The sequence below is a fragment of the Acomys minous genome (genome assembly GCF_964271855.1).
Source record: "Acomys minous genome assembly, chromosome: 9".
Classification (NCBI taxonomy): domain Eukaryota; kingdom Metazoa; phylum Chordata; class Mammalia; order Rodentia; family Muridae; genus Acomys; species Acomys minous.
In genome coordinates, this window is record NC_140490.1 from 58248423 (window position 1) to 58271889 (window position 23467).

Consider the following 23467-nt stretch of genomic DNA (forward strand, 5'->3'; position numbering starts at 1 on the left):
GGGGCATAATAAATAAATAAATAAATAAATAAATAAATAAAATAAAAAAAAGAAAAGAAAAGAAAAAGAAAAGAAGAGCAAGCAGGGTTTGAAGTTCACCCTTGCCTGCACTCATCCTGCAGAAGACGGAATCATGGGTGTGCCAATTTTGAGCAATTCCTCCAGGGGAGAATGAAGGTGAATGGTAAAGCTAAAGGTCTTGGCAGAGGGGTTGTGACCATTGAACGGAGCAAGAGCAAGATCACTGTCACTTCTGAGGTGCCTTTCTCCAAAAGGTATTTGAAATATCTCACCAAGAAACAGTTGAAGAACAGTTTTTGAGACTGGTTGTGTGCTTGTCACCCACAGCAAAGAGAGTTATGAATTGTGTTACATGCAGATTAACCAGGATGAAGAGGAGGAGGAGGAGGACAACAAGGATTAAGACACATTGGTCTGGAATATTTTGTATTAATTCATAAATAAAATTTAGGAACAAAAAAATGACCAATAAATGCAGCCCAAAGCTAGCTGGCACAGCCACATATATGTGGTATGTATGTATGTATGTATGTATGTATGTATGTATGTATATTTTTCCAAGGGAAGAATACAAAAAGCAAATTGAGTATATCTAAAGCATAGGCTCTACATGCAACACACACTCTCCTCTCCTCTCTCTCTCTTCTCTCTCTCTCTCTCTCTCTCTCTCTTTCTCTCTTTCTGATGGACAAATCTATAATCTTGAGAAATTAGCTCACCTGCCTCTCAGCTCATTAAAAGATTGGGCAAGACAAAATAAAAGAGCAAATCAATATTAGTCAAAGGATGCAATGTTAAGTTTGACCTGTGTATTTTTAAAGCATTATTATTATCATAAATATACAGTGCTCTGCCTGCATGTATGCCTGCAGGCTAAAAGAGGGCCTCAGATCACATTATAGATGTTTGTGAGCATGTGAACAAGTGGTTGCTGGGTATTGAACTCAGAACCTGTGGAGGAGCAGTCAGAGCCCTTAACCTCTGAGCCATCTCTCCAGCCCCGATGTATAGTCTTGTTATGACAAAATAACTGATCAGAGTTGCATAAGGAAGCTACTGACTACTTTGAGCTACAGTTTGAAGGGATACCGTCCATCACAGAGAGGAAGCCAAGGAGGCAGAAGTGCTGAGGCAACAGGTCACTGAATCCAGTTACAGTTAAGAAGCAGACAGATGAGTAAATGGCTTTTGCCTTGTCACTCAGCTTGGGATAGTCTAGACACTGGGCAACTCATAATCCACATCAACTACTACAATATGTGCCTATATAATAGCGGAAGCCTGACCAACACAGTGTGGACTCTGGTTCCAAAATAAAATGCTTTACAAGAGCACAAGAAACCTGCACGGAAAACTTTAAGGAGCAGGTTGCAGCAAAGCAAGGATGGCTTCGCATCAGAAAACACATGGTACACTCATGACATCAGCAAACTAAAACGTGCAGGGCTCATTAAATCACACACACACACACACACACACACACACACACACACACACACACACGCAAATTTATTCCATTCACCCAAGCCTAGAAACCTGGCTTCTCTCCATTTCTCTTACCCCCACACACAGCTAAACCAAGCTTAGCACCATGTCCCACATGATAGGCAGTAACTGCTCCAACCCACCAGTGCTTGTCCCACCCCCCAGATGCCCTGTCTGTGTAGTCACAGCAGCTTTCTGACCTACCTCCCTGGCCGTTCTTGGGCTCCTTGCAGTTGGTCCCATAGAGCATCCAACAGAACCTTATAGAATTTATGTAAGCATATCATTTTTCTATGGCCTACCATGTCATGCCACTAAAGTTCAAGGGTCTCAGCACAGCTATCAATAAGGTCCTAAATGTGTTCCTTTTACTGTAAACCCACTTATAATGCTTTTCACATCTCTACACACTGGCCCATACTGGCCGTGAACTCACAGATCCACTTGTGTCTGCCTCCCATGTGTTGGGATTAAAGGTATTAAAGATATGTGCTACCATACTCCGACAAAAAAGGATTTTTTCTTTCTTTTTAAAAAATATTATGTATACAATATTCCACCTTTATGTATGCCTGCCTCGCAGAAGAGGGCACCAGATCTCATTATAGACGGTTATAAGCCACCATGTGGTTGCTGGGAATCGAACTCAGGACCTCTGGAACAGCAGTCAGTACTCTTAATCTGAGCCATCTCTCCAGTCCCTAGAAAAGAGTTCTTAGACAAACAAAATCAAGGAAAATAAGAAAGAAAGAAAGAAAGAAAGAAAGAAAGAAAGAAAGAAAGAAAGGGAAACAAAAGAAAAACAGTGGTCCACATCTTTAATCTTAGCACACAAGAAACAGGCAAGCCGATCTGAGTTCAAGGCCAGCCTGGTCTACATAGTGAGTTCCAATACAGCCTGGTTGGGCAACAGAGTAAGCCCCTCCTAAAAAGAAAAACAGAACATGTGAACAAATGACAAAGATGTCATATAAAAGTCTGCAATTCACCATGGTAGCATACTTAATCTCAGCACTAGGATGCAAAGGGAAACAGATCTCTGACTTCAGGGCCAGCATGGTCTACATAGCTCAAGTCCCAGGCTAGCCAGGACTGCTTTTAGGCCATAACTGATTTTACATATCCACTCTTATCTGCCCTTATGCAGAGAAATGTGGAATATTGCCCCTCCATGGTGTGCAGTGCTTAGTGCTCAGTCCTGGGAGAGTTGTTAAGGGAGTTCTAGTCAACCTGTTGTTTAACAGACATACACAGACCCTTTGCCACAAACCACAACTAAGTGGATGAGACGTGATTCTGTGTGCCGGGTGTCAGTTGGCTTACATGGTCACTAAAGACAGACAAATTATATTTCAAAGAGGCTGTGGATGACAAAACAGCTTGTCAGGACTCTCCTCTCGTACATCAACCCTCAGACAGTCTTTTGAATGCCCTCTATGGTGCCCAACCTTCCCTCTGTAAGTGAGAAATGGATTTTGGAATAGACAAAAGCAACTAACTGAATGTGTCACAAGTGAGGCTGAGGATTACTCAAATCCCAAGTGGTTTTCCCTTAAGGAAGAAAGCCACCAGCAGACCTCAGGTGTGTTGCTACGTCTCCATGACTGCGCAAGTTCCTTGACTTCTATACATTAGATGACCTATAGAATCATTTTTCGACACACAGCATCCCTAGTCTTTTTTATTTTTTCCTTATTTTATGGACTGTAGAGCTGGTTCAGTGGCTAAAAGCACTTGCTCTTCTTACAGAGAGCCTTGGTTCAGTTCCCGTCATCCATGTCAGGAGCCTCACAAACACCTCTAACCTCAATTCCAATGGATCTGACTTCCTCTCCTGGCAGCTACGCTCATACGTACTCACAGGCAAAAAAAAAAAAAAAAAAAAAAAAAAAAAGCTAACATAAAAGTAAAATAATAAATAAAAAAAAGAAATTTAAAAAAAACTAAAATATGCCTGTGTGTGTATATATTCTTTTGTGTGGAATGTCCATGGAGGCCACAAGAGGGCAGTGGATCCCCTGAAGCTGAAACTGAAGGCAGTTGTGAGCTTCTCCAAGCTGCTACTGGGAACTGAACACTTGGCTTCTCTGAAGAATAGTAAGTGCTCTTAATGGCTGAGGCACTGCTCCAACCCCATGAATGAATCTTTACTGTTCATCCTGGACAAGTCTTCTGTAAATCTCCAAACACATGACACTCTAGTTCCTTAAAAAAAAAAAACAAAACTCATAAAGGCTGAACTAAAGGCTAAAGAAAACACACACACACACATACACACACACACACACACACACACACACACACACACACACACCTTGAGGCCTGGAAAAATTACTCTGTGATTAGCATCCACAAGCAGCAAGCATGAGGACCAGAGTTGAGATCTCCAGATCCCACAAAGGTGGGCGTGGCAACTCCCCAGTCATCCCAATCCTTGGAGGCCAGACAGGGAACTTACAGCGTGAGTTGATGAGCTAGTCAAGGCACATCACCAAGCCCTGGTTCAAGACCATGTGAGTAACGTGGAGAGCAACTGAAGCAGCCTGTCATCAACCCAAACACAGTGTAAAACCCACAGTTACTTATAAAAATATCAAGTGTCATCACACACGTCAAACCACAGCTTACATTATCTTTGTAGACAATTAAGTTTGGTTTAAAAGAAAGCGCTTGTTGATTCTTCTCAGACAAAATTTTCAATCAACTTGCCTGAACAAATTCAATCTCTGATATTTTGTGCTCAGTGACACTTTAGGCATCTTTTACACATCTTAAATTTAAGTTAGTCAAAAACTGTCCTCCAAGATGATTCATTGAATTCATTTTCCTTACAGATTGCCTTCATCTTGTATAAAGTTTATTAATTTCCTACCCCACCATTAGTCACTCCTTTTTGTCCACATAAAAGAAAGAATCTCATGATACAATACACAGGAAACCTATTGGCTGCCTGGGAAATAATTGGGAATTAGTCAAGCCTTATTTGGTTTCCACAGCAGCATTAGAAAACGTGTTACTTTAGCTAGGTCTGTTGTGTGTTTTACTTGGAAACACACCCCACGCCCAGATATGGCCACACTGAAAGAAAGGAAGCCAGGATAATATTAGGACTCTCAGGCCCAGCAGGCAAAGGACCTTGCTGACATGCTGCAGCCTGAATTCGATTCCCGGGACCAACCTGGTAGGAAAGAACCAAGTGTCACATTGTGATCTCCATAGTACACCATGACATGCATGCGCGCACACACACAGACACACACACACACACACACACACACAAAACCACTCCCCCATCTCTCCTTCTCCCTCCCTTCCTCCCTCTCTCTCCCTCTAAAATGAAATGCAAAATATTAGGGGATAGAGTAATGGCTCAGAATTTAAAAGCACTTCCTCCTCTTCCAGAGGACCTGAGATGGGTTCCAGGTACCCACGCCTGGTGGCTCACAACCACATCTAACTCTAGTTCTTCTGGCCTCAACTGTACAGACAGACAGACAGACAGACAGACACACACACACTCTCCCTCCTCTCTCCTCTGTCCCCCCTCTCTCCTCTGTCCCGCCTCTTGTGCGCACAAACAGAATAATCTTTTTTCTAAAGGACTCTTTATCTTTATAAAGGAACAATTTTCTGTCAACTCATTCTTCAAACAGTTGAAGAAACTCTTGAGTCTCTAATGTTCATTCGGAGATGAACAAGCTCTTTTATGCCACTAAAAGATGGGTATGCATCTTAGAGGACAACGGCACTTCAGATACAACAGAATAAGCACAACCACGGAGGAAACGTCCCTCATCCTGGGCTCCATTCAGCTTTCTATAGCACTCAACAGATTTCATTTGGCAGAGGCAGGCAGATTTCTCTGAGTTCCAGGCTAACGTGGGCTACATAATGAGACGCAAAGATTTTATCAGAAGCTGTGAACCCGTAGCTTCAGAAGCTATCACAGTAGTTCAAGGCCAGCCTGGGCAACAAAGCAAGACATGGTCTCTTTAAAGAAAAGATTTCATTATTTCAAAAACAAAATTCAGTAAGCCTTTCAAGTATCACCTTTAACAAACACAGGAAGCTTATCAAAAGTGTAAACAACTTCTTGCTATTATATATCCAAAATAGATAGCCAGGGAGAAAAAAAATCAATCTTCCCATAGATTTGTTACTCTTCGAAAACACTATGGATGTGCAGACAATAAAGACCTGAATGCGGGGATGGGGGTGAAGCAACAAAGCCTTGGGTTGGATCCCTAAAACACACATGCCTGGTGCGGGGCACAAACCTGTAATCCCAGCACTTGGAGATGGAGGCAGAGAAGCAGAAGTTCAAGGTCATCACAGCAAGCTTTCAAACCACACGAATCCCAGGCTGGAGAAGCTGAAGTGGGTACAGAGTCCCACTCCTAACCAAGAAGCTATTTGCAATTGATAGGTAGTAGAGGAGGAAAAAAACCCCATTTTCTTCAATGGAACGGAACTTGGCATATGAACCACACTCCAGGGCAGTGTGAACGGGCAGGAATCATTGGCCAACATGATATGGACTCTCTGTTCTGTTTTGTGTGTTTGGAGGTTTTGGGGGGAAAGACCAAAGGTTGTAGAGGTGAGGGAATCTGGGAGAAGCTGAGAGAGGGGAAAGACTATGACCAAAGTACATTGGGTGAAATTTGCTTAGGATTAAAAACAAAGAAGCGCAAGGTCTTCTTCCTTGGCTCCCTAGCATGCTCTAGGCAGCACAGAGTGCTGTGGGAGCAGGAAACTCGCTGACCACTGACCAGGAAGAACCGATGGGAAAGTGTTAGATTGGAAGTTGCTTTTTTTTTTTTTTTTTTTTTTTTTTGGTAGGTCAGTGGTTCTCAACTTGTGGGTGGCACCTGTTTTGGGGTTGCATATCAGACACCCTGCATGTCAGATGCTTACACTAGGATTTGTAACAGCAGTGAAATTAGTTATGAAGTAGCAATGAAATAACTTTCTGAGGTCACAACATGGGGGACTAACTGTATCACAGGGCTGCAGTGTCAGGAAGCTTAAGAACCACCGTGGAGGGAGTGCACTGTTCACCTCATGGTCCTCATAAAAAAACAGTAAACACAGCTTTACTGAACAGTAGGTGGGAAGGGGAACAAGGCTGAAGAAGTGTAGGGGAGGTGGGCTGGAGAGATGGCTCAGTGGTTAAGAGCACCGCCTGCTCTTCCAAAGGACCAGGGTTCAATGCCCCTGGCAGCATTGAACATGGCAGCCCCCAATTGTCTGTAACTCCAAGATCTGACACCCAAACACCAACGCACATACATTAAAAAATTAAAATATTTAAAAAAAAAAAAGCGTAGGTGAGGGGAAAAAAGAGGGAGGTGTGAACGGCAGCGGCACTGTCTTCACTCCACTCCTACCCCACTTCCTGACGAGACCAGAGGCCCACAGAAGTGCTTAGCTACTGCAAGGCTATGGGATACATACTGTAAGAGTGAAGTTCATTTTGCCACTGATATGTAAAAAAATTTCAAAATGTCAGAGCCCTATGTGGCCCATACTCAACAAAGCTCAGGACTCAGGAGGCTGCTACTTTCAGGGCTTGGAGATGCCAATCACCAGCTACCTTCCCTTTAGAGAATGTCATGTTGATGTTAGTGATCCTTCAACTGCTTTAAGGATGGCGGATTCTCATACACATAGTACATGAGCCCTCTAAGCACCTCATTTAGCATCCAGACCCCTCTACTTTTGAAACAGAGCTCCCTATGTAGCACCCAGGATAGCTAGGTCCTGCCTCTAGCTCCAAGGGTGCTCTGATTACAAACAGCTACGGAGTTCTAAAAGGACTCTTAAGGGCTGACATGGACTTTGGGCTCAATATCCAGATTTTCCTCTGGTTTTTGGAAGAATGCTCAAAGGGGAAAATGGTGGCCAGAGGCAGAAAAAGGGCTGGCTCCAAGCCAAGTAGGACCTCGGATAACATCTGCCTCCTGGACCTTCCACCGTCCTCAGGGTTGTTTAAAGAGCACCCGCCCCACAAAGAAGCTTCTAGATCTACATCAGTAGCTCTCAACCTTCCTAATACCGTTCCTCATGTTGTGGTGACCCCAACCATAAAATGATCTCCTTGCTAAGTCATAACTGTAATCCTGCTACTGTTATGAATCGTAATGTAAACATCCAATACTCAGGATGCCTGATACGCAGCCCCAAGGGTGATCACAACCCACAGGTGACGAACCACTCGTCTAGATGAACCAGTCTAGATGAAGCATCCAGTGACCGTGGGAGCAGTAGCTCCAGCTACAGGACAGCAGAGACTTTAGCTCATCACCAGGAAGTGGTGAAGGTGAAGGCCACCCAGCAGGCACAAGGGACAGAGCTGCTAGACCCTGAAGAGCAGAGCTAATATAACTGGCAAGGCAGGGAAGGTAGCCGTTGTGCACAAGTAAGCTCAGGCCACATTCAGATGTGACCTCCCATGTCTGAGTGGAGGGTGGCAGTCACAATGCCCAGAAAGGATGAGCATTGTGAATGCCACCTTTCCTTCCCACCCACCACCCAGAGCAAGAGCTGGGAACACAGTGGGGCAGTCCACCCAGTCATTTGTTGCAGTCTTAGTGGAGAGTGCACACAGGGCTACCTGACCCACCTTCAGGACATTATCCTTGTTTTTCTCAATGTTTAACAGAAAAGAAAGAGTCCTGCCCCACTACAGCTTCCCAGCTCACCTGCACCCCTCCACTGCTGCAGAATTAGCCTTATGAGCCCCAAGAGAGGCTCCAAGGTTTTTCAGCTTCCTCTCTTCAGTGAAATTGTGACTCTGAAAAACTTGCATTTTAGAGCAACCCCTGCCCAGCTCCATGTTAACACTGTGCCCTCTTCCTTCCTAGGGCCATCGGTGTTACAATGGGAAGAGTACTTCCTGGGCATCCCTACAGCTATCCAGTTCCGCAGGCTCGGTCTTAATACTTGGTCTTCTCCTACTAACATGAGCACAAACATCTCGACAAAGTCTCATTTTGGGGACCATTAAAATGGTCCAGTAAGTAAAGGCACTTGCCACACAGCCTGGCAGGCCTGGGTTTGAACCCTGGAACCCATATCAAAGTGGAAATGGTGGAGAAGAAACCCGTATCAATCTATTACTGAAGGGGAGAACAGACTCCAGCAAGATGTTCTCTGACCTCTGAACCCACACTATGGTGCACACACAACCAGGCACACACATCATGAATACTTAAAAAAAAAAAAAGTGCCGCTGGGCAGTGGTGGCACACACCTTTAATTCCGGCAGACAGGAGGCAGAAGCAGGTGGATCTCTGAGCTTGTTCTCCAGGGTGTAGCCAGCCTGGTCTACAGAGTGAGTTCCAAGACAGCCAAGGCTACACAGGGAAAACCTGCCTCAAAAAGCAAAGCAAAACAAAGAGAAAAAAAAAAAAAAAGGAGAGGAAATGCATTTCATAGAATTTCAAAATTAATTCCGTGTAACTACTCTAACCCTGAGGCTATTTAGGAATGTCTCCTGAGGAACTAGCGGGTATGTATCCACGCATTTAATTCAAACCCTGCCAAGAGGTATTTATGGGCAGAGCCTAGCGACTTAATACTGAAGATCTTAGTAGGGTAGATAGATCAACTGTATTCTGAAAATGTCAAACAGAATATTCCAAAACCAAACAATTCATAGAATGCTAACCAGCATCACAGCTAGGCTTGGCGGCAGTGTAACCCCACAAAGCCAGGCACTTGGGAAGTACAGACAGGGACTGGCGGGTCAATTACAAGCTTGAGGTCAACACGGACTGCATGTGACCCTGTCTGAAAACAAGTAAAACCACACTCCACCATAAACAGCATGATGAAACCCTAGAAGGCTTCGTGTGTTCATCAGCCCCTGTGCAGCGAATGCTGACTGTATACACTACCCACCTGACAGCCATCTGGGCTGTAAAACTATCACAGTTCCCACAGGGCTCAGTTAAGTAACTCTTATTTTACCTAATGGCCCAGAGACTAAGAATTAAGACATGCCAAACAGATGATATAAAGTACTCCCTTTAAGTGAAACCGTACAACTACAAATAACACTCTTAGAGGGTATATAAGCGAGTACACAGTCATAAAACTCATTAGAGGATAGTTTAATCTCTATGCCTAATTTATAAATTAAAACAACAGGTATGTATACATCTATTAGTCAGCTTTCCATTTCAGCAACACAGTGCCTGAGATGATCACTTGCAGTTTTACTTCAGCTAACAGTTTTGGAGATGTTGGCCCACAACTGACTTGCTTCACACTGTGGCAGGGAGCATGTGCTAGAAGCCAACTGTAAACCTCATGGCAAAGAGGACACAAGTTCTCAATGTTCCTGGTGAGAGACATGCCCCGCAGTGACCTAAAGACCCCCCCCATTAGGCCCCACTTCTGACACTTTGACACCTCCCAATAGCACCTAGGGAGACACTGTACAGCCAAACAGCATGAATACGAAAAAACCACAGTAGACAGAGGCATCAAAACTATCTACCATGACAGGTTCAAACTATAGATGCTACTTGGATTCCCTTCATTTTATTATACTCTGAGGAAAACCACAACAAATTGTAGGCTAATGAACACAGCTCAAACAAACACACAAACACACGGGGGTGGGGGGGGGGAGAAGAGGAGGAGGAGGGATGGAAGGAGGGAGGGAGGGACGGAGGGGGAAGGGAGGGAAGGAGGGAGGGAGGGACGGAGGGGGAAGGGAGGGAGGGAGAGAGGGAGGGAGAGAGCAAGAGATCATGGGCTCCACAGAGCCACTAACACGGCTCATCTTCCTGGAACATTTAAAAATGTCTCATAGCAACCCCCAACCCCCACCCAGGTCTATGGAGCACACAGTCTCATCAGAGTTCTGGAGTAACATAACAAGTAAACAGGTCAGGATAGCTGAAGCCGTTCAACCCCAGCCATTCAACCCCCAACTCCATCCCAGTCTCTTAGGAATGTTTGCCCATTCTGCTGCTGTTAGAACACATGACTTGGGGAGGAAACCGTAGAACACACGGCATGAAAATGTCCTTACCGTTATCACTCACACGTCAAAGCTTTGGGAAAGTCCTTCTAGACAGTTTGATCCAACATGTACGTATCTTTGCATAAACACACTCACACTTTACACTCTCCAGGGTTCATGACCTACAAGACTATTATGCAAGACCCCAAAGGTCCTACCACTTTTAGCTAATTTCACAAGCTAACCTTAACGTCATGCACCTGCCATGGCAGATAAGCACTTTCTGTTTTTTTAGATCATGCTACCAAAGCCAATGAAGTCCAAGTAACACCAGGACTAATATCAACCTAAGCAGTGCCCACAGAGTCCCAGAGATGAACAACGCACATGAGATATGCCACTATTTTTTATAGCTAAAGAATGAAGGAGGGGTGTCCCCTAGTTCTCTCAGGTGCTAAAAAGCTGAACTCTTGAGATCAGTCACATGGTAAATTAGGAAATGCCCCCGTGTGCATCTACTTGATTCCCTGAAACTCTTAACAGCAAATTACTGACAAAAAAAAAAAAAAGTACATTTAAACTAAGCAATGTCCACAGCCTGCAATCAACAATGCTGGGTTCTACCAAACCAAATGTGGGAAAGGATCATCTTCTAGAAAACTGAGGGCAGCAGAAACTACTGCAGATGGAAATCATACACAAACTGAGGCACTCTGCAGAGACTGGGGCGGCTGACTGCAGCTCCTTGACACCTGTGTTGGAAGAAAGCCTCTCTTCCCACACGTCATTTTCAACAAATGACAACGTTAAAACCCTTTTAAAGATTTCCAAAACTTTGTATGTGTGCCTAAGTGTATGTATATGTACCACAAAGGCCAGAAAAGGGCATCAGATGGCCTGGAACTGGAGTGAGAGGCAGTTGTGAGCCACCCGGTGTTGGTGCCGGCACCTGAACCCAGTTCCTCTGCAAAAGCAGTAAGTGCCCTTAGCTGCTGAGCCATTTTTTCAGCCCCATATACCATGTTAATAATAACAATGATTCAATGTCTTTCTAGGAGAAATCTTTCCTCCCCTCAAACGTGTGCAAAATTCAGGTTCTAGTTTACTTGTAAGATCTGTCCCAAATCAGACACTTAAGTTTTAGTGAGAATTTTGAAAGTTTGGTTTCTTTAAAAACACAGAAATATTATAAGAATATGTTTTCGTTTTAATTCCAGATGTGGGATAGGGGGCTGCTTCACAGTAGTTGACTATGATTTGCCCAGTGCTCCAACAGAGGTGTGACTCTGCCAGCTGCAGATACTTTCTTCAATTCTGTGACATTTGGAATTCTGGGGACTTTTCAGAGGGTATATAAATGCTAGAGCCACATGGGTGAGTTGTTGATTGGTTGTTAGTTGCTGTTGGTCACGGTTTGTGAAGTGGTCACACACAACAAAGGAACCAGAAGAAATTAGATCAAACTTGCCCCACGGAGCGCAATGCCACTAGTCAGCAGGAAGCAGTAGCTAATACAGCACTGCCCATTTGCCAACCCCTGATTTCATTCCGGGGTCTCTTCCCTTTCCTGTCTATAGTTTGTCTCTCAGAATCTAGTGTTAGGGGGTTGAAAGGGAAGAAGGAAAGTTGTTACCAAAGTAGCAAGCACCAGCTACACATAATGCACCACTATCACATATAAACAATGATTCAAACTTCAATCACTAGTAATATCAGTAGCTATTGACTGTCTACTATATTCACGTCCCCAGACACCAATCTAAGGTATGAACACATGTGTATCCAACCGTTCAGAAGAAAATGCATACAACATACCTCACACAAAGCAGTGTGCAAGAAGGTGAAAAGTGGCAACTACAGTGTGAAGCAGGATGATGCCACACTTTGAAAGACGTGCTGGTAAGATGTGGCTTTTCCTACAGACTGGAAACCATCTTCACCAACCCGACATCTGACAGAGGGCTAATATCCAAAATATATAAGGAACTCAATAAATTAAACACCACCAAACCAAAATATACAATTAAGAAATGGGGTACAGAGCTAAACAGAATTCTCAACAGAGGAACATAGAATGGCCAAGAAAAACCAATGTCAAGAAATACTCAATGTCTCTAGTTATTAGGGAAATGCAAACCAAAACGACTCCATCTTACACCTACCAGAATGGCTAGGATCAAAAACTAAAGTGACAACACTTGCTGGCGAGGATGTGGAGAAAGGGGAACACTCCTCCATTGCTGGTGGAAGTGCAAACTTGTATAACCACTTTGGAAAACAATCTGGGACTTTCTCAGAAAACTGGAAACAGTGTTACCACAAGACCCAGCTATACCACTCCTGGGTATATACCCGAAGATGCTCCACCATACAACAAGGACATTTGCTCAACTATGTTCATAGCAGCTCTATTCGTAATAGCATGAATCTAGAAACAACCTAGATGTCCCCTGAACCCAAGAATGGAGAAAGAAACTGTGGTACATTTACACAACAGAAGATTACTCGGCTATTAAAAACAAGGAAATCTTGAAATCTAAAGGCAAATGGGTGTAACTAGAAAAGATCATCCTGAATGAGGTAACCCTGACCCAGAAAGACATGCATGGTATATATCTATATTCACTTATAAGTGGGTATTAGCCCAATATAGATGTCCTGAGAGACTCCACCCAGCAGGAGATGGGGAAGATGCTAGGGCTTAGAACCAGGGCTCAGGGAGGAGCACTGAGTGTTGTATGGAAGAGCTGGGGGCAGGGGGCGGGGGTGGGGGGGGTGGTGGCAGATGGAAAGACTTGAAAGGGTTGGGAATCATACAGGGAGACCCATTAAGGCCTAGAGGGCATGCACAAACTGTTGCACCAACCGAGGACAATGCATGCAAAGAACCTAGACTCCCTGTTCTAGCCAATGGCCAGCTCACTCTTCACAGCAGGGGTGGGGGTGGGGGTGGGGAGAAGCAGGGACTGCCACTGACAGGAATGCTAGTGCCCGCAATTTGATCACTTCTCCTTGCCAGGGAGGCCCAGCAGGCACACAGAGGAAGGGGTGCAGGCTATGAGGATGAGACCTGATAGGCTGTGGTCAGCCAATGGGGGAAGAGGGCCCTGCTGTGACAGGCCTAGGGGAGGGAATAGGACAGGAGAGGAAGGGAGGATGAGAACAGCAAGATATGAGCAAGGGGATAATAGTCTGGATGTAATGTGAATAAATTATAATTAATTTTAAAAGTAAATAAAAAAGATGTGGCATTTTTGTTCTTTGTTTTAAGGTCAGTGAAATAAGGGCCTCACCTATGCTAAGCAGGCTGAAGATAGACACTGGGGCTGGCAAGCTGAGGGCACGCCAGACTCGGCTAAAGAAAAAAATAGAGAAGATATGCTCATACAGCAATACCTGCAGTTCCATAAACAGTTGCCATGATATCAGTTTACACGTTATTTGCACTTCAATATCATGAGGTAAATGCCGTGTTGGATCTAACCCTTCACCCTACAAGTTCCCAATCAAATGGGACTTCTTCAGATGCAGGGGCTGCAGCAACTGGGAGTTCTGAGGACCCCCAAACAAAATTAGAAGATCTTTAATAAGATGTAATTCTTCAGGCTTTATTGGGCTTGCGGGAGGCAAGGAAAACCCCAGGCACACCTCCAGTTCCAATCTTGGAGAGTAAATCATAAAAACAGATCAACACCCACGGCAGCTAATACTGAGCCAAAGTGACAGGATCGAAGACCAACAAGAAGGAAAAAAAAAAAAGAAGACCAACAAGAAGACACCCTCTGAGTCTGTGTATGAGGGACTTTCAAGTTTAGTTGAAGAGGGAAGACTCTACATGTTGCTGCACTATTCCTTGGGCTGTAGTTCTGGATGAACAATCTCCCCTGCCCACCCCCACCCCCACCTTAGGTTTTTCCAAGACAGAGTTTCTCTGTGTAACAGCCCCAGCTGTACTAGACCAGGCTGGAGTTGAACTCACAGAGATCCACCTGATTCTGCCTCCCGGTGCTGGGATTAAAGGCATGTGCTACCAGGCCCAGCTCCAAGAAATTCTTAACTCTGAGCACAGGTGAAGAAAATGAGTATAAAAATTTTCAATGAATCTTGAATGGGGGATGCAATGGAGAGACCTCTTCCAGAGGTCCTGAGTTCAATTCCCAGCAACCACATGGTGGCTCACAACCATCTATAATGTGATCTGATGCCCTCTTCTGGCCTGCAGGTGTACAAACAGATCATTCATGCATCAAATAAACAAACATTTAAAAATACATTTGAAAATTTACCTGGTATACATATAATTTTTACCATTTATTAAAGATGATAACAAATTTAGCTCTATTTTTTAACTTAAAGACACCTTGGTTGAATAATTGAGTCTGCAGAACACAGCATCCTCAGTGTTTTTCAGAACTAAATGATCATTTTGATCATCTGTCAATCTGAGCACACCACCTCACCTACATGCATAACAAAAGATGACAGGAGAATGTCCAGAGCTATTTCAGAAAGTACTGAAGTTATGTCCCAATCCCAAGCAAAATCTAATATGTATTACGAAACTCAAGATAACTTAAAAATAACAATTTTAAAATCAAATATTCTAACATATAATATAATATATATATATGCTAAAGAATGACAACAGAAAAAAAATCTCTTTCTTTTCCATAATTAAGCCATTGTACTTCTTAAAGAACAGACACTGCTGGCATCATGTGTGGTAGCAGCACTCACTGCAAAGTGCAACTGCTAAATATTCAGAACGGGCTGTAGCTACAGTGAAAGCAGGGCAACACAGGTGTGCACTGCCAGGGACGTCCTGAGTTCAGTATGCACTTGCTTTTGATTCTTCCGATTGTTGCCAGACTTTTCACCACACTCTACATGTACTTAGTTGACCCACTGAACTGGACTTACCAAATTAAACTAGGTGGGAATGAACTGGAAACAAGGGGCAAGGAGATACAAAGTTATCTCACTAAAAGAAAACAGCAACAAAGGTAGCTTTAAAAAAGAAGCAGCATTAAGGAGATGGAAACCAGAGGCTGAGCAATTGAGACACTAGGAGACTGGACAGATGCCTTCACGGAATTCCAGGACAGCAGAAGCAGGGTGTGCTGGTGCACATGTCCATTGAGGAGGTGAGGACAAGAAGATGCCAGTCTGAAGAGACAAGGCTGCACAGCAAGACTCTTAACATCCAAAGTGGAGGAATGGATATGGATATAGAGAAGAAACAATAGCTGAAAACAGGTTGACCTGATAAGACACAAACCCACAAAAGCAGTGTAACATATACCAAGTGTATTTGTAATAAAAGTGTCATACAAAATACAATGTAGTTAAAACTGCAGAACACCTAAGTTAAAAAAAAAAAAAGACCTCTAAGGCAACTACCATATTTTTAAGACTATACTACGCACCTGATCATAAGATGCACCACCTAGTTTTTAAAGCAGTAAAACAAGAAAAAACAATAAAAACAGCAATCAGACCATAAGACACACCCTAAGCACCCAGCACATTTTTGGGGCAGGGAGTGCATCTTATGGTCCAAAAAATATGGTGGACAAGCTCCTCAAGAATGATGAGAAAGCAGATGGGATCATATCTTGGAAATGCTGCAAGAAAACAATCAATTTAAAAATAAAGAGAAAAGGAACCAATGAACTGGTTTTCTCTTAAATAACCACTACCACCCCCATCCCCTGCCCAGGACTCAGGAGCCATAACATGGCCAAAGAGAGGGTGAGAAAAAAAAAATTTAAGTGGTTTAAGAAGACCAGAGTGAACTTGTGTCCTCTGGCCATGACAGGGCAGATGCGCTCACCTCACAGCAGCTGTTCTTTCCTGCACAAGACCTGTACAAGAACATGCCAACCAACCTTCCAGCATGGAGTGCGCAGAGTATGGACAGGTGATGATTTGAGCAGGTGGGAGAGTCCATTTTCTTTAAGGTTGTGACCCCTGATATGTTCCAGTGGGTGTTCCTACACACACACACACACACACACACACACACACACACACACACCAGAAATTGAACTAAGTAGGTTATTTAAAACAAAGCAACAGAGAAATGGGTAAGAAAGTAGGGGGTTAGGGGGAGGAATTGAGGAGGTAAATGCGTTATTAAAGAATTGATAAAATAGTATACTAAAATGTATGTTGCTGTTAGCTGAGAATAATCTGCTATAACTATGGCATGCTTTTTGTAAAACCAATGGTAACCACACAGCAAAACATACAAAATTAGTAGATGACACATTTTATTGCTCTGATAAACACCATCACCGAAAGCAACTTGGAGACCCAGAGGCCCTTGAACAGTGGAACTGACCTAACGGCGACCTCCTTGAGGACTTGCCTTTATGATACAAGAAGTGCCTTCCACAGGAGGGAAGCAACTAACAGTTCCACCCAGCTACGACACCTATGAACCACAACACGGCAGGGTAACTCTTTGGGCCGTAGTGCATGCATTCCTTGCTGGTAACCAACAGTCTTCTAGTTGGACTTAAAACCCACTCAACAAGAGGAAAACTCCTGCCTGGTCCTGGAGACCTAGCCAACTACCCTCGGGCTAGTCAAGTCATCGATCTTGGCAGAGACTCTCCAACCACCACTTTCCTAACCAACCAACATAATCACGAACTACATCCTAAGTATTTGCCCTTATACTCGAAGATTAAGTGTCCTCGTCCCTCATCAAGGAGAGGTCTCTGCAACAGCGGGAGACACTGCAGGAAACCACAACCAACTACAGTGCAGAAGTGTGGAGCCCAGTCCCAACTGATACGCCTACAAAATAATTCCGGAACTTAAGGCTTGGTAATCACTACAGAATCGGGTCGGGGTGGGGATGTGGTTAGAGCAAGCCCATCAGGGAGTTTGCTCCGTGATCGTGCCTCCTAGAAATGTCAGAAGCTACACCCATCAGTCTGATCAACATGAGCTGAACAGGGACCACACAGGCATGCTAAGTAGACAGGGGAAACTCACCAGGCGTCAGTCCTACACAGAAAACTATAGGCAGCTAAGGAATGCTGAGAGGAGGAAAAAAAAACAGCCTTTCCTGGGTGTCTTTGTTAGGGTTTCTATTGCCGCAATAAAAACACCATGACCAAAAAGCAAGTTGGGGAGGAAGGGGATTATTTAGCTTACATTTCCAGACCATAGTCCATCACTGAAGGGAGTCAGGACAGGAACTGAAGCAAGGCTGGAACCTGGAGGCAGGAGCTGATGCAGAGGCCATGGAGGGGTGCTGCCGACACTTACCATGCCTTCTCAGTCTGCTCCCTTACAGAACCCAGGACCATCAGCCCAGGCTTGGCACCATCCATAATGGGCTGGGGCCTCCCCAACTAATCACTAATTGGGAAAATGCCTTAAAGCTGGATCTTATGGAGGCATTTCCCCACCTGAGGCTCCTTCCTCTCTGATAACTCTAGCTTATGTCAAGTTGACACACAAAACCAGCCGAAAGAGGAGCACAACTGGTTATCTATCTAGTAACAATGTTAACCCCGAAAACATACATAAAAGTAACAGTATACAGACTAAGCAGGTTGTATTTTTGTGTTTAGGAATATATATATATATATATATATATATATATATATATATATATATATATATATATATATCAATTATAAAAAAGGAGGCCATGAATTTGAAAGAGAGAAGGAGGGGATATGGGAGGGTTTAAAGGAAGGAAAGGGAAGAGGTAAATGATAAATTATATTACCTCAGAAATTAAGAGACTATTAAAAGTACTGTACGTAATTTTAAAAAAGTTTAGAGTGGAAAGGGTTTATTTCCTCTTACAGCACACAGTTCATCATACAGGGAAGTCAGGGCAGGCACCTGGAGGCAGGAACTGAAGCAGAGCCCATGGAAGAGCACTGCTTACTGGTTTGCTCCCCAAAGCTTACTCAATTTGCTTTCTTACTTCCCAAGACCACCAACCCAGAGGAAGCACTGCTCCTGTATCAATCATTACCAAGAAAATGCCCTGCACACCTCCCATAGACAATCTGATGGAGGCATTTTCCCAACTGAGGTTACCCTTCCCAGGGGAGGGAAAAAAAAAAATCTAGCTTCTAGCTTGTGTCAAGCAGACCAAAAACTAAACAGGAGAATATGAAATATCAGAGTAGAAACAAATGAAACAGAAACTGGGGGATAGGGTGGAGAGATTTATTGATTTATTTCTTTAAAATCGCTATCAACAAATCTTTAGCTGAACAAAAAGAAAAAAAAAGCTCTTTAAAGAAAAAAAGAGCAGAAATGCAAGGCTCATGAGACTTACAAACAAGATAACCTAAAAGACAACAAATTAGAAGCTCCATACACAATCAAGACTGAATGAAATAAGGAAATAGGAAATTGATGGGCACAGTGGCTCATGCCTATAATCCCAGCACTGGAGGAGGCAGAGCAGGTGAATCTCTCTGAGTTTGAGGCCAGTGGAGTCTAGGACTGCCAAGGCTACACAGAGCGATAAAAGTCCCCACACTTTTCCTCTAAAATCTGGAACAAGACACAGATATTCACTCTCATCACTTCTATTCAACATACTGAATGCCCTAGACAGAAGAAAAGAAACAAAACGACACCCAGATTGAAAAAAGTCAGCTATCCTGTTTGCATACAATATCATTTCATATACAGAAAACTCCAAAATTCTACCCAAAACTTTTTGTATACAAAACTAACATGTGTGTGTGTGTGCGCGGGCGCGCGCGCGTGTGTGTATATATACATGTGTGTATATATATACACACATATATATATACAACAATGTCTCTATACACTTAATAGTAAGTATCTGAAAAACCACGTACAACATCATACTTGCAATAGTTGTAGTAAAATTATGTGGAAAACTTAGGAATTACTTTAGCCCTATCAGGGCAGGGGTTGTCGTTCACTGTAGGCTATCATGCACAAGACCATCTATCATGGATCCTAGCACCACACACATACACAGAAGTAGGTGACTGTAAAATAGTGATGAAGACACAAAAAGATGTGAAGATATACCATGTTCATGGATTAGAATCAATAATCTGGTTCGATGTCCATAATATTAACAGTGACCTAAAGATAAATGGGACTCCCATCAAAATACCAATGACATTCTTCCTTACAAAAATCAAGGTAAGTTCTAAAATGTATACACAAAAATAAAAGGTTCCCAAACACCCAACGCAATTTTGAGTAAAAACAAACAGTTATCATGACGAGAAGTGCACACACAGTCTGGCATAAAAACAGACAAACCAAACACAATGGAAAGCCTAGAGACAAATTCAAACATTTGTAGACTCATTACGTCTTAACAATCGTGCCAACAGAGGAGCTGTGACCAAAGGATGGCTTAGTATGGTGTGGAGGAAACGGTGGTCCCAGTGGAGAAGGGAATCCGACCCTTCCTTTCTTTCATATACAAAACACCAACTTTCATGGACAAAAGTCTTGGACCTATGACTCTGAACCATGAAAACTACTGGAAGAAATCAAAGGAGGAAGGGCAAGGACAGTCCTCGGCCACGACTGACTGAAAAGCGAATTGACAAAGAGGACTGCACAAAATCAACAAAGCAGGCAGCCTACAGAATGGAAGACAGCACTTGAAAACTTACACCTGCTGAGAAGTGAGCCAAAATATGTGACATATACAACAGCGTAACAGCAAAACAACAGCAAAAACAGGCTAAGGATCATGAAAGGCACACGAGTGGCCAACAGACATTAAAAATGTTCAACATCAACAGTGAGGAAAAAATGACCAGCAAAATGACTAAGTGGGTAATTACACTGCCACACACGCAGGGCGACACGGATCCGAGCCCTGGAAGGAAGAGAATCAACGCCGCAGCCTCAAAGTTGTTCTCTGACCGACACACACACACACACACACACACACACACACACACACACACACACACATCAACTCCTAAAAACTACGACCCAGTACCTTCTGTTTGAATGACTTTATGAAAACTACAAAAGGTAACCACTGATACGGGCACAGGGAAAAGGCAACCCGCTCTACAGCGGTGGGAAAATGTACCAGTACAAGCGCTGTAGTAGAGCTGTACACAAGGTCCTCAAAGAACGAGAATGAGATCTTCCGGATGATGCAGCCAGTATGCTGAGAAGGCGCCTCTGCTCCTTGTTCCCTGCGGCACTGCTCACAGCAGCCCAGACACGGAGTGAGCTCGGGCTCATCGAAGGGAGAGAGAGAATGGTACACGTACACAGTATGTACCCCACCAACGCAAACAAGTCCTCGTCATTTGTGACACTGATAAAAATGAAGTCATTATGCTGAAACCAGCCAAGGACAGACAGACGGGCACACAGACAAACCATGAACTTACTTGTGGTTAGCCACAGAGGAGATCAAAGTAGAATGCAGGTTAGTTGAAGAACGGGCTGGGGAAAGCTGGCGCAGCAGAACAGAAGGAATATGCTCAAGAGTCCACCGTGCAGCAACGGTGAGTGTGGAATGAGCGTAACCGAGTTGCTGAAAACGTGCAATGTGTACCGTTCTCATCACAAGAATAACTCTAGTGTGTGTCAACTAGCCACATTCAAGGGATTGCACACATACTTCAACATAATACGTTGTACATGATAAATACAGGCAACTATATAACAATTTTTAAAACGCAAATTTTAAAAACTTTAAAACAAAAGATGTTTGGTCTTTTACGCTCCATCAACAGTGGGCTCTGGGCCAGCAAGATGGCTCATTGGAAGGCAAGCCTTAGCTCAATGTCGGGAACTTTTAGCTTGAAGGAGCATTGGAAGGCAAGCCTTAGTTCAATGTCGGGAACTTTTAGCTTGAAGGAGAGAAGAGACTTCAAAGTTGTTCTCTAACTTCTACGCATGCACCATAAGCTGTGACTGCACACGGGCAGTGATGTGTGCATGCCACAAACGCACAAACACGTGTTCACTCAGCCTTAGCCGCTAGAGACACAGGGACTGTAAGTCCCAATCTAGCCTTCAGCTAACAAGCTCTGGCTTCTGGAAGAGGTATGTTCCACTCTGTCCTACCCCTACTGTGGATTGTTCCCTTGTTTTTCATCCACAAAACATAGTTCCAATTGTCACTTAGTCATCCTAAGGTTCTAGTACTATATACAAGGTCCCAGGCGAAGTGTTAGAGACCCAAGTGAGCAAACTACAGCTTAGCGAACACTTAAGACAACCAACTACAGTTCTTGAAGCTCTCAAAGCCCACCTTCCTGTCTGAGCAGGTACATAAGAGCAAGATTTTCCAGTACTCTAGATCTGTAGAGCCTCAGGCCAAACACAGAACATTTCAACTTAGGGACAACCAGAAAAGACATGACAAAACAATTATCTCTTGACCCAGCCTCTGAAGCACATGGTGTTCTGCCCAACCAGGCAGACCACAGAGTTCATCTATAGTTGGATATCACTCCTCATGCACAAATAAACTTCTGGGTGCAAACTGTATCTTTTTAGACAAAAACAGGACTGGGGATTTTAGGTCAGCTCTAGAGCAGGACTGAGTACACCCCTTTCTACACTTGCTGTAGGCGTGCGCTTAATGTATTTTCTCGAATACGCCCCACAGCTCTACAAGGGAAGCACTGACCCCATCCCCACAGAGGTGGAAACCGCTTTCAAGGCTAATTTACTCAAAATGATAGCTGAAAGCCAGGCACAAGCAATATGACTGTAGGTCCAGACTCTTGGCCCCGATGCAAAAACTTTCACCATGTAGGTGACACTGACCCCTCAAACGGGCTCTTTGGTTTGTTTGAGACACAGGCTCACTATGCATTCCAGACTGTTCTGGAGTTCCTGATCCTCCTGCCTCAGCCCCCTGAGTTCTGAGATTATACTGGTGCTACCTCAACATCAACTTTCTTTGTTTACTGGCTTTTTCGCAACAAGGTTTTTTCATGGAGCCTCAGTGGTTTTGGAACTAGCTGTGAAAACCTGGCTGGCCTCGAACTCATAGAGTGCTAGGATTAATGGTATGTGCCACCAGCCCCTGCTTCAACATCAACTTTTAATTGAAATAGTCACAATGTTTCCATCAAATAAAGGAGTTAGCAGCAAGCCTAAAAGATACTTACCAGGACACACCTACATTACTTTCATATCTGTTACCTTTTCCCTGGTAACAAAGTAAGGTAATACCGAGACTCAAAACTTCATTGAGTAGGTGCTCCATTCATTTGCAGTGTACTCATCTGTTCCCCAAGAGATGCTTCTAGAGGGCATTGCACATCACACACCTCCATCTCTCCATATCACAGGCATTCAGAAACACCCTGAATGAACACAAACTTACTAAAAATGATTTAAGTGACTTCTGTCAGAAAACTGGTGAGTAGAAAACAGGAAGCTATGAAATAAACACAGAAAGAAACCACTAACTCATAACACAATGATCAGTGTGTCCTTTAGCCATGAAGGATACAATTTACGTATAATGTGCACCTCTCACCCAAATACCAATGGGGTTGACAGTTGGATACCCCGCCCCAAACAACAACAACAACAACAACAACAAAAACCTCAACAGTGAATACCAAGAATAAGCCACGCAAGAATCATCTAATGTTTAAAGTAAATCCCCACCTTGTTCACACTCAGCACTTTCTGGACTTTCCATGACTTGGTCAGTAAGACAGCTTGCCTACATCCTAGCCTCGGCCGTGCTGGTTCCCACTAAGACACACGGTCATTCCTGGAAACAAAGCTTCTTGGGAACGGGGAGTTTTCTCTTTATATCCCCCAGTGACCTAAGAGAGCATCTTGAACGCACTAGGGCACTGCAAATGGGTAAAATGGTTGAAAGGGGGAGACAATTTTCAGTGATAGGAACCGTATACTGAAGCACAAATCAAGGGCACCCAACAACCTCCCCCTTAGTCTATAGAAGGCAAAAGTCCTCCTAAGGACTTTTTGTAAAACAAAACAGAACAAAAA

The 23467-nt window shown here is 43.7% G+C and overlaps 1 protein-coding gene and 1 long non-coding RNA gene across 6 annotated transcripts in view; both read right to left on the reverse strand.

Annotated features, from left to right (window-relative positions):
• The window catches only part of CDYL (chromodomain Y like), a 219564-nt gene that overhangs the window by 120677 nt on the left and 75420 nt on the right, over window positions 1–23467 (reverse strand). The window contains exon 1 of one of the 5 annotated variants that reach the window (XM_084795440.1): window positions 17762–17861. The exons of the other annotated variants lie outside the window; for them this stretch is intronic. Coding sequence (XP_084651566.1) covers window positions 17762–17764 — 3 coding nt within the window. The 5' untranslated portion in view covers window positions 17765–17861. Of the gene's footprint in view, window positions 1–17761; window positions 17862–23467 lie in introns of those variants that run through there. 5 annotated transcript variants of the gene reach the window in all.
• LOC311604587 lies at window positions 6820–14356 on the reverse strand. The gene is made up of 2 exons (XR_014781570.1): window positions 13551–14356; window positions 6820–7952 (listed from the first exon to the last, which is right to left on the reverse strand). It is a non-coding gene; the product is annotated as an uncharacterized lncRNA (long non-coding RNA).